This window comes from Haliaeetus leucocephalus, unplaced genomic scaffold, assembly GCF_000737465.1.
Source record: "Haliaeetus leucocephalus isolate CR32 unplaced genomic scaffold, Haliaeetus_leucocephalus-4.0 Scaffold626, whole genome shotgun sequence".
Lineage (NCBI taxonomy): Eukaryota > Metazoa > Chordata > Aves > Accipitriformes > Accipitridae > Haliaeetus > Haliaeetus leucocephalus.
Genome location: NW_010973062.1, coordinates 697,034 through 709,273, shown reverse-complemented (window position 1 = coordinate 709,273; position 12,240 = coordinate 697,034). Strand labels below are relative to the sequence as shown.

The 12,240-nt window shown below is 34.3% G+C and overlaps 1 protein-coding gene across 1 annotated transcript in view; it reads left to right on the top strand.

The window, feature by feature from the left end:
• UGGT2 (UDP-glucose glycoprotein glucosyltransferase 2) overlaps positions 1-12,240 on the top strand; it is an 87,499-nt gene that overhangs the window by 25,178 nt on the left and 50,081 nt on the right. The window contains exons 10-13 of the mRNA XM_010578332.1: positions 3,360-3,420; positions 8,792-8,883; positions 10,473-10,623; positions 11,614-11,733. Of these exons, the coding sequence (XP_010576634.1) occupies positions 3,360-3,420; positions 8,792-8,883; positions 10,473-10,623; positions 11,614-11,733 (424 nt within the window). The remainder of the gene's footprint in view (positions 1-3,359; positions 3,421-8,791; positions 8,884-10,472; positions 10,624-11,613; positions 11,734-12,240) is intronic.

Sequence of the window (12,240 nt, the reverse complement as noted above, 5' to 3'; positions counted from 1 at the left end):
AATTTACCTACTCTTCAAATGTTTTATTTTTATGAGTAAAAGTATAAGAAGACTTTAGAATTATTCAAAGGGGAATTGCAGTTCCTGTCCTCTATGATTTATTCTAATACGCTAACCTAGCATGTTATTTTTAACATGAGAGATTACAAATATTTAAATAATTTAAAGTTAGTAGGTCTGCATTGACAACAACCTTAAATCAAAGGGGCATTGTGTAAAAACAGCGCACAAAATATATTTCCTTAATAATCTAACCATGCTTAACCTGCTGAGTCAAAAATACTGGTTTGGAAAAAAAACCCTAGAATAAACTGGAAATGAAAAGATATTGCTTAATCACTGTAGATGGATAACTGATCATTGTAATAGTAGTATTTTAAAATTGTTTAAATTTCATACAGTTTAGATATGAAAACAACCATTTTTTAATTATGCAAATTTTGGTTTGAAAAGGCTGCATAAAAATTTTAGAACTATAGTTATGACAATAAAAATTAAATATTGCATGTTCTTTCAAAATGGAGGGGTTCCTTAGACCATAAAAAATGAGTATACCATTCCTCTGGAAGTTTCTTTCACTTTCTAGTTTATAATCTACATTTTTCTGTCTCAGTATTTCCAGTTGAAAAGGTTAGTCTGAGGTAGATTTTACAAAATGTCATCAAATGTAGACAGCGTAACAACTGATGTATGTCACAGCGACATTTTGATAATTCATTTTATAGGGTATTTTTCACTTTGTTTTGTTGTATTCGTGTCATAATTATCTGTTATTTAAGAATGTAATCATAAGGATTATAATACTCTGTTTCTTGTTATTCATTTATCATTCATGAATGTTAACATTATGAACATATCACAAGTTTCCTTTTTCCCCCCGATATGCAGTACTACATAGCTACATGTTCTTCCAGGTAAGAATAAAGATGCATAAAATTGTATGGTAGAAAATATTACAACCTTAAGGTCATACAAGAACATTCCTCCATCATGTAGAATGATAAATAGTATCCACTTACTTTCAGACAGTGAAAGTGTTTCTCTTTAGTGAGTCCTTAGCACTTAATATTAGAAAAACATGCATAAAACTTCGCAAAGCTCTGAACAAATTGAACAAATGACTGAACTCAGAATGAACAGATGTCTTTCACAGGTACTTTTATACCTGTTACCTCAAATTTCTAGGGTGTCTTTCTCAAGGATCGACTATCACACTTTGTCCTTAAAATCTTGCTAGAATCCTGCATCAACTGCCATGCATAGACAAGGAGCTAGTTAATGATTCTTTAGTGTATTGCTTTCTTATTACCAAAAATGCTATCAGTAAAGCTTGCCTTTTGCTGATAAGTATTTCACTTCCTTGCTAACATTGTTCCAGCTTCGCCTTCTCCTTCTGCCTTTTTATTATTTTCACATTCATTTTTTATGTTTCTGGCTTACTGCTCTGAGCTATTTGGAAAGATTTAGGTGGTTGTTCTTATCTGTGCAGTTTTTTATCACCTATGTATGCAGAATGAAGCATTGATTCTGAGAGTTGCAGGCCCTACTACTATTTATATTGAGTTTAGCAAGATAAATAATAGAGCTTTTTTTTTTCCCTAAAGTATTTTTTACTTCAGGAGTCTCTAAAACTATTGCTACGAAGTCAGAATAATAGTTCTGGTAGTACGGTCACACATTAAAGTTCCACCTCACTATGGAGTCCTTCTGTTAAGTAGCTGTTTTGTTTGTTGGCTAAGTAAATTCTCATTAATAATTCCCATCAATTACGGATGTTCTTTTAATTAGAAGTTCTGTAGTGTTCTGAATTTTGTCTGTTGCTGGTAGAAGTTCCCTTAGAGCAGTGTCCTACATAGTCAGCTTTTGAGATTCCTGACTTGATGGTGTTTTTTCCTAATACTTCTCCATTTTTCCAAATTTAAATTTGGCTTCAGATACTCTTTTCTTTGTACTTAGTTTCTTTTAATATTTTGTTTTTAAATCTTAATCAGCAATGTTTCTTTTTCAACAGGAATGTTTATAGTTTCTTGCTTTTTGTTCTACAATTTTTATTTCAAAACTATTGAACATAGAAAGTAGGACAGTATTGAATACACTTACAATATTCTTTATGTGCATAGCGAGTACCTAGCAGTATGATTAGAAAAGCTTTATGAGAAAGAGTTTAGATTAGTTGAACAATAATAAGCAAATTATTAAGCTCATCCTCCAGTGACTACTGATAATATATTTGAACAGCGTTGACGGTTTTTTAGTGCTGTCTTTGACATCACAGTTCGAGTTACACCTTTCTCATTCTGAGCCAAGGAAAGCCCACCAAGAATGTGTTGACATAAATACAGCTCCTTCTTGATCCTTTATTGCCCTTTCATCATGTGGTCCAGAAGGGATTCACAGGGACAAAAATAATCTGCCAGAATATTTAGGGAGGGTGAATGGAAAAAGGGTATTTAGCTGTGATGAATTGTGTAATATTTATAAACAAAGCTTGGAAATCATATTGTTTGCACTTAACAAGTAGTCTCTTTGATTGCCTGGAAAGCTTAAATACTTGTTTAAAGTAAACTGATTTTATGTCTTCTGACATATTGTGAAAAATGTGGAGTTTACTAGCAAGATCTATTCTAAATTGGTTTCTTTTAGGGGGCAGGTGAGGATTTATATTATTAAATAACTGCTTTATTAGCCATAAGTATTGAAGTTGGCTTAGTAGGATCATTCTCAGTTTGTTGAGTTAAATTTCAGGTTTAAGATGACTCCAATTTTTCTTAAAGCCCCATACAGATTTTCTAAAACATGTACAATCATGTTTTGAAAAAAATATTTATGTAGGCAACTAGAGTGTTTATTTTGGCATTTATTGGGAGAATAAATTTTAAGTTAATATCATTTAGGGTTTCTTAAAACGTGGAGGGATTAATTTGTCTCTGGGAGTATTTTATGATAGCTTAGTAATTATAAACCTCACATACAATACATTATTAGTTTGTAACATTAACTTAAAATGTACAAATAGGGCATTTATTTAGGTGATCAGACAAGTTTTTTATAATATACATGCTATTTTCCAGAAAAAACAAGAGGAAGGCTTGCGTGTGGTAAAAAAATAAGCTAATAATATTACTTCAACAAAACCTAGCATAAATTTGAAACCTGGGTTTACTAAGAGTAGCACAGAACCAAATATTTGTTTTGCAAATAAAATATTTGTGACACTGTATTACTCTTCTTTTTAAGTCTTAATTACAGCATTCTTCAATTACAGTGCATTGGATATGGTATTAAAATACATATTTCACATTATGTAATGCATTTTAAAAATACAGTGGTTGAGTGATAGCAATATTTTATTTTTACAGATCACTGACCAGAGTGCCTGTAGACAAGAAAATGCGGAATGAAATAGAAGAAAACCAGAAGGTTTGTTTTTATTTCTTAAAGTGGAGATTTGAGTTACTATCATATTACTGCTTTTGGAGGTTTTTATTAGGGTAGCAACTTTCACATGGTTTCTATCAGAGAAAAAGAGCTAATTGTTCTAAATATCTCTTACTAAATAAGTAATATTGAAATACTGAATTCAAATTTTTCACTTTCTGCTGTTCTTGGTACCTTTTGCCTTCCCTCTTTTGATTTTACGGAATTAGGCAAAGACAAACAATTTTACGGAGCGTTAAGTTCAGTCATAAATTGTGTGCTGTGAAAGTAAAATGGGTATCGGTTAATCTTTCTAGAGCTTTGGTGTTGAATCTAGGCCTGCTGCTTATATTATGGTCAGCACATGCTAACTTTGAGCTTTCCACACTCAGAATCATGCATGAAACTATCTTGCAAGGTATTTTGAACATCGTCTGCGGTAGATGGTGGTTTTATTTTCATCCTTGATGCACTGCATCTTTTGTGCCTTGTATCACATGAGAAGTCATTGTTCATGTGATTTTGACTAATCTGACATGTATCCTGAGATGACACTTTGCGTTTGTCAAGTTCATGACATCTGTTGTACTTTCTGTCTCAGTTCAGAGTTTAGAATTTTTCTTCCAAGTGTTAAAATTAAATGTTAGCCACCACGCTTTTAGGACTGGTCACATGAAATGACACCCATGGCACTGTCCTGAGGTGTGATCTTCAGAACATATATTTTCATACGGTGTTAAGATTGACCAACCATGGTAGTGAAAGGGATTTATGTCTTTCTTATGGCATTATATATCATTTTGCTTTGTATCCATTCAGGCCTTTTCCTTTTGCCTTGTCAAGACTAATATCTCCAGGGGAACGCCTTCCAATTTCTTCCACCTTCCCAAACAGTGAAAGAGAACAATGTCCCTCTTGCACTGATGCAGCCTTATCATAAAGAGCTTGCCATCTCCATCATGGCAAAAATTTCACATAAATGTGATAGAGCTCTCCACCATGCAAAACCAATGTAAGGCTTTCCAGTCTTGAGTATTTCCTGCCCAAATAGTGACGGACTCAAGTGTTATGTCTTTGTAAACAGTTATATAAACAATTGTATAGGGTTGCTTTTGTCCATAGGTGATTGCATGTGGGACTGGTGTATTGAGAATAGAATTCGCATATCCCAGCAGTTCACCTTCCTGAGCCCTTCAGCTTTCTTGTGTGCAGGGTGCATTGTTTGATTCTTGGGTTTTCACAGAGATCTTATAATGGGCTCAACATTATGCAGATCTCTTGTTTCTTGCACTACTGAGATGTACCATAGTTTTTGCTCAAGGGAGCAAATCACTCTCTGCACCCTGCTTCATTGCTTTCTGTATACAGCTGAGATATGCATTTTTGTATCTCTCTCTGTTGTTAGGGTTATAGTCAGGATAAAGCAAAACAAAGCCCTGATAATCATAGTTTCCCCAGAGGACGAGTGTTGGTATCAGGACTTTCCTTGTTTCTTGATGAAGTCTTTACAATATCTTTCTCCAGTTGCAGCTCCGTTAACACATAAATCAAAAACAACTGCTTAATCAAAAACTAATCCTCTACCCCAAAATGCAAACAACAACAACAACAAAAATTAAAGGTATATCAGGAATTAAAATGGCTATTATTACTAAATATAAGGATTAGGAAAAGTAAGATTTGGGTTGAAATGAAGATACCTGCATTTAGGCACATCTGTATGGGTATCTAAACACTTGTTATAACAATGAAGATGTAGTCAACGGACATCAAAAACGATTTAGTTCACTCAGTGGTTGTTTTGTGGGGCATGACAGAATTGCCTAAACCTGGGTTTCTGATGTCATTTGAGATACCATGGGCTATCCAAGATAGCCACACAGGTCTGGTGGATGTGGCCACTGGGATATCCATTCCCTGCTGATTGACCTGTACTTTCCAGACCAAGAAGCCTTATCCTGAGACCTTGCAATGTCTCAAATGACATTGTATATCAGCTGGATCAATCATCTGAGTCCACAGACTACATTAAATACATTAACTACAAGAGGAATTTAGGCACATATTAGACTAGGTTTAGGTTTCCTACTACATCCTACCTGAGGCTACAGGCCTTTAGACAGCTAAAAGCTAAAATCTGTTGAATAAATGTAGGGAAACTTCCTGAAAACTGCTGCTAGAGCACAATAAATTGGCATGTGCGTTCTTGAACTACAGTACATCCATCTAGCAGCAGGAGAGATATGATCTCATGCTGTGTGTAACTGGATGATTCCCTCTCAAGATAATGAAAGTTGAATAGGAAATGCAATGAGAGGAAATAAAGGTATTAAAAGTTGAAAGACATATGATGATTTGGGTGTAATGAATTATACCTAACTAAGAAATAGAAAAAGAACTGCTATGGATAAAAGGAAAAATAAAATCTCATTAAACACAACTCACAACTTCCAGTGCAATGATTTGCTGAGAATTTAGCAAGGAAATACCATATGGGTATTATCAGTGTTAAATTCTAGTCTTGGATGCCTAAATACTCCATTCATCAAAGTTGTTAGGGCAAATGGATGCTCTTCTGAACAATCAAATGCTTAGAATCAAAATTGTGTAACGAGTCTCAGCTCTGATTCAGCTCAGTTTGTTTTCTGTTGCAGTACTGAGGGATTTGAAAAACTTTTAGGGTCCCATTTCAATACCCAGTAGCTGATAATTTTTTCATTGTTCCTGCATTCATTTTAGTTAGTATTAGGATTTTTATGACAAAGGTCAGCCAGTTGCAGTCTTTCTCAGTATCTGTACTTATATGAGTATCTGGGCTTACAAGAATGACTCATAAGCTTTCAGTAGTGGTAAGACATCTCTTATCCTAAATGCTGATTTCAGTGCTTCAAGGAGAGGGCCTGTTCTAGCTGGTCTCATGAGATCTGCACAAGAGCCCTGAAGGATGCTGGTGAGATTTCTTGAGACTAATCCTCTTTATATTTATTGTTTGCTCCTTGAGTCCAGTGGCATTAAGGGTGATTTTTCTGCAGTCACAGTACTTCGTGGTACAACACTGGTATTAAAACTGTAATCCAAGTTGGATTTGGTAACTACAGAAAAATTTCATGTTTGAACTTTGGGTGCTTCTCTGCCTGGTGTAGAGGACTATCATCACTGTGTACCTGACTGTTTTCTTTTGTCTATTCTGCCTATTTTGTTTGTGTCTCAGGATCAAACTCTGTGTAGGTAAAATGATCAAAAATTTCACCTGCTGCAAAGGCACTTGGCATTGTCAGGCATCTATGAATTTTAGCTGCTTAGAAGGGTTGTGTAGAGTGAGACCTTGGGAGGGCATGTAATTCTGCATGAAGCTGTGGTAGGAAAAATGTAAATGTCAGACACCAGCTGCTACTTCTAGGTTTTGTTTTAATGGTTGCTTGAGGTTTAACAAAGATAAATATGAAGTCCTGCACTCAGGCCAGAGTAATCCAAAGCAGCAGTTAGTTATAAAGAAGATAGAAGTCCTTCCTCTTTTGTACCAAGTTTTGGGACATACCAAAAAAACATTTCTGTAATTTATATAAGATTGGGAATAAAGTGAGTTTTATAAATTAGAAAAGTAATTAAATTATCTCTTTTTCTTTTTCCTTATCCGACTGTGGGAAACTTACTGCCACGCATTTATGCTCTTGGTTTTTGAAAGGCCCACTGACATGCATTTTTTAGGTGCCTACAAAAATTTTCATGAAGGATAGTAACTAACAATTTAAAAAGGCTTTCTGGTTATTTCTTAGCATTAGTGGAATGCAGTCCCCCCCAGATCCACCATATTCTTCACATTATATCTGTTCGAGTATATGTATTTAGATACTTTATAACAAACATAAGTAATTATTACTCTTTTGTAAATATACATACAAAATAGCAATGAAAGCACTACAAAGTTCAGGTTACACCATTAGAATAAATTAAATTTACCATTTTCAAAAGCTGTTTTTCAAGGTCAAGGAAAGGTTTTGGACTTTCATAAATATTCTTTCTGTGTTAGGCTCAGGCTTATCACAGCTGCATTTTTACTTCATGGAGACCCCTGCCTTTTATATGTTGATATAAGGTGCCATTACGTATTTCCATTCTGCTTTGGGTTGTGAAAATGTTTATATGTACTAAGGAATATGGTACCGTTTCAATGAATGATGAGTATATGCATGGGATTGGATTACAAGGAGCTTCAAGTGCACTGTTGTCGCATTTATGTGGAGTTGCACTTACAATGCCACAAACCAGTTAGCTTTGAGTTTACTTATACTTAACTGTGTGAACGTAACTGTGCTACTTCAAAGGAATAATATCATTTTCAATGTTGTCCTGTTTCTTCTCTCATTTATTCAGTGACAGGCTTGTAAGTGGAGTAATGTATGCAGCCTGAGTTGCTTGCTCTGTGTCCTTTTGTTCAAAGTGTGCTTTTTGTTCACACTTATTTTGTTCAGCAAGTGGGAGCTAAATGGGGGGGGGTGGGAATCTTTCTCGGCTTGCTTTTTTTCTGCCTATTTTTGGTACTTTCCATTCCTTTGGGAATTAAGACAGATCTGGAAATCTGGCTGCTCCTCCTGGGGTGAGTTGGAATACACTGCTGCTGCTCCTGTTACTTATCTTGCTACAGCCACTGTAGATTGAACAGTGTGGTGCCTCACAGCTCTCTGAAATAAAATGATAAGGCATATACCTTACTCCCTAAACACTTCCTTCTTCATGTTTTCTTTTATTATGGATTTTTTCATTCTTTGCAAAACAAGGATATGCTATGCTATCCCTTTCTGATCTATGTTTTTTCCAAGGTCCCTTTGTTAGACAAGGTTGTATGTTTCTAGTCTGTCTTTCCTAATTCCCCGTAACAATTGCGACTACGCTTTTTTTTTTTTTTTTTTTTTTTTATTGTGAAAGATGTTAAGCTATTGAGAAAGCTAGTTTTGGGTGGAGGTCTGAAGGACAGATATAAGGTGTCCCTTTTTTGAATGGATATGTAGGAGTAATTTTTCAAAAGGTTACAAGCCATATTTCTCTCTGTGTGTTTATTTTCACTTTCTGTTGGCAGCCACTGAGAAATGTGTCTTTTTCTCTACCTTGTACAGGTAGGGACACTGTAGGTTGTTCGGAGGGAATAATCAGCTATTTTCATTTGCATTTGTACATTGAAAGTGTGTTAAATAGCACTCATACAAGTATGTTGTCAATATTTTTACCAGCAATGCTCAGCTTAAAGAAGAAATTATGTGGAAGAGATTTGATGTGTCTGTTTTGCAGAATTACTTGAAGTTTTTATATATATGTATATATGTGTATTAGTGTTGACATATACCTAAATAAGTTAGCAGTACTTTTTACTTTTTAGCATTTTCATGAAGTACTTGGAATCCAACCTGGAGAAGCACGTTTGTTTCTAAATGGCCTTCATATTGACCTGGATTTTCATGATCCTTTTAGGTAAGAGGGTACGTTTTGTTTGAAGATTACAGAATTACTAATAATACTGGAGAAGTTGTGCTCATGGTGATAGATAATCTCATCTGTTGCATTTTGGGGGCCAGTAAGTGCTCCAGTAGAAGGAATACTGGTTTACAGTGGGTTTGCTTTGAATATGAACATTGTATAAGTAGTTGAAAACAGCATTTTCTCTTGGAATATGTTTCTAATTTGCTTACAGTTTTATGACTCACCATGTAAAATTAATTTGGAAGTGGAAGGAATCCAACATGTATACGTAAAAAGGTTGGAAAAGCACTTCGTAAAAAATAAGTTAAGTGCTTTCACATCCTTATTTCTTAAAAATTACAAAATATTTGCAGGCATTAAATTTAGATATACATCTTAGGTTATTTTTGGCATGCTTGTGAGTCTGTGCCTGGCCACCTTTTATAATAAGTTCTGTTAATGCAGAACTAATATGCTTCTCGATATAAGAAATCTTTTTCCGGTTTGTGTAATTATAGTATAATTATTTTGGGTGTGATTTGCCTCTTCTATGCAAGCACTTATAAACTGTAAACATTTTCCCTTGCATTCTTCTGTATGTTGTCAACAGCAGGACAGACATGACTACTTCAAAATTATCTTTGGTGGCCTGCAAACTGTTAGTAAATCTACTGATGCTAAGGCTGAGGTTATTTTCATGTTCCTATGATTTGTCAGAGTCTACAATTTTTTATTTTCTATTTTTTAACTCAAAACATCATCTTTTCTCCTCCGTGGAGATTCCTCTACTTTCCTGGGTTTAGCATTTATACTTGCAATTTGTACTTAATTTTTCTTTCTCAGCCAGAATTTTGAGATGGAGTCACTTGCATCTTTTTTGGTAATGATGCAAATATTAATAGCGCTTTTTAATGATAGTGCTATGTTTAATTTCAATATATTTTAGAAGAAAGCTTTCAGAATAGAGAAAACTCAAAATGAAACAAGATAGAAATAAACGCATTTGTAAAATCTTGCCTGTTGTATTCTGCTGGTGAGTACTTCAGGTTTGTTTACATTCTCGTATTGAGTTTTCAGATTGCAACAAATGTTCTGGAGTCCTGTGGGGTCTTCTGGGAAATGGTCATGTTTTAGAGGTGTGGCTATGTGTTTCCTCCATGCTGTTTTCAGGGTTCTGCCATGATGCAGACTTAGAGCTCGTCTGTGTCTCCATCATTTGCTGCCTGCTTCTCTACACACTTGCTAAGCTTCCTCTTAGGGTACCCCGCGCTTGGGTTTCTGCCTCAGCCAGGACAATGCAGCAAGCAAACTTCCACTCTGCTGTCCTGCCATGTCTTACTAAAGGTGGATGAAATTCCTTCATATAAAATAAATGTGAATGAACAAAAGAGTTGCATAATGTTATAATTCTCTTTTGAAATATGTTGGAAACAGAGTGTTATTAATTGATTTTGTTTTAAACATTTGACTACAGGAGAATATAAAAATTATTTTTAATACTAGACATAATTGTCACATTAATAGTCTTTGAAATATTTTTTCTTTTTTATGTCATGACAAGAATTCTGTGTAGACATTATGCATTTTGTCTTCTGAAAAAGTATCTTAGAGACTCTTAAACTGGAAGGAAAAGTGATGCATGGCCTTCATGAACTGGGAATCAAAGAGGAGATCCTGAGTAAATTTATGAGGTTGCATATACATCCTACAGATGACAGTTATGCGCTAGATATTCGTCACTCTTCAATCATAGTAAGTAATTAAACAATTTATTTAAATATTACATATTTGATAATACTAGGTATAAGACAGTCTGTCTTTTTTTGTAGTGTAATTGAAATAGTAGGCATAAGACCATATATCGATACACAGTTTAAAATATTTTGGAGGGTGATATCTCTTCACTATATTTTAGGAGTAATTTTCTCTAGCCTATACCTTATTAAAATTTTAAGATGTAGGATGTTTAAAAGAAAAGAGGAATGTATCTAAGAGTAGTTGCACACTCAGCTATAGAATTTGGCTTTACAGCAGTTAATCTAGCTACATAATATCTTCATATTATGCATAACTGCTAAATGTACTTTATGAGTATAAGTGAATTGTGGACAACTTAAATATTTTGTTTCTAATTGTCCAATGACTTTTTCCCTTCTTCAAAATTTATGCAGTTTTCATTACAAAGGTTATATGCCAGTGGAAAAGGCACTAAAATACTAATTTTCTTCACCTGAAAGAACCATATTTCACTCTTCTGTTTGCCAAGGCTTGCACAGAACACAGTAGGAGAACAAATTGGCCATATATTAATTAGTTATTTTGATATATCTAAAGTGCTGCTGCTGCGGGTTATAGATAAATACTGTATTTGTCTTACAAGATGGTTATGCTGTGTTACACATCTATCTGTGTGATATGTTATGACCTTTGTGTTGTGAAAGTAGTTTCCACACTTGAAAAAATGGTTTCATTCACATCCTGATAGAGAGTACAAATGGTCTTTTTTCCTTTTCCATCCATTATTAGTTTTATTATGTACTGCAAATAAAAACCCTGAACAGTTTGATTGAAAAGAAAAAAAAAAAATTTTAGAAGCTATTTTCTGTTACTATTTCAAAAAGAAGATAAACCATTTTACTCTTTCCAGGCTTTCCATGTGTTTCAAAATACCCTTGTTTATACATACATATTGTACTCAATGTTTAATGTGTGTTTTTTAAATGGCTGGCTTTTTTGTTTTAGTGGATTAATAATATAGAACAAGATCCCAGCTACAGCACATGGCCTGCAAGCTATCAGGAACTGCTAAAACCCGCATTTCCTGGAGTTATACAGCAGATTAGACGCAATTTATTTAATTTGGTAAGTTTGGATAACTTAATTTTTTTGCATATTGTATGTATTAATATGTGGACAGAAAATTTATTGAAAAATACACATGCTGTATTCATTGTTAAGATAGGTTAGAATTTCATGGTTTTTATGTGGGTCTGCTAACAGTAGTGAAAATCTTTGTCTAGTGAGTCATATATGATTATTAGTCCACTTTCCAGAAGTGGACTTGGGCACAGTTTTGTCAGGAGCTCTTCTGTTCCTTTCCATGCCACATATAGATAATTCACTACTATAAATTAATTCTCTTCATAGTATACTACTGAAAGAAAGTAATGATAACTGTCCTTCTTTTAGAGATGGTGACCAGAGGTACAAAGATATTTAAGTTATAAAGCACACTAATTATGAATGTCTTGTAGCCTAATTTTTCCTCTGTACATAGGATTCTGTATCACTTAGTGAGTTAAGGAAATAGCTATTGCTGATTTAAATTGAAATTTAAATTACAAAAGGTCATTGTGTGAATCATAGAAT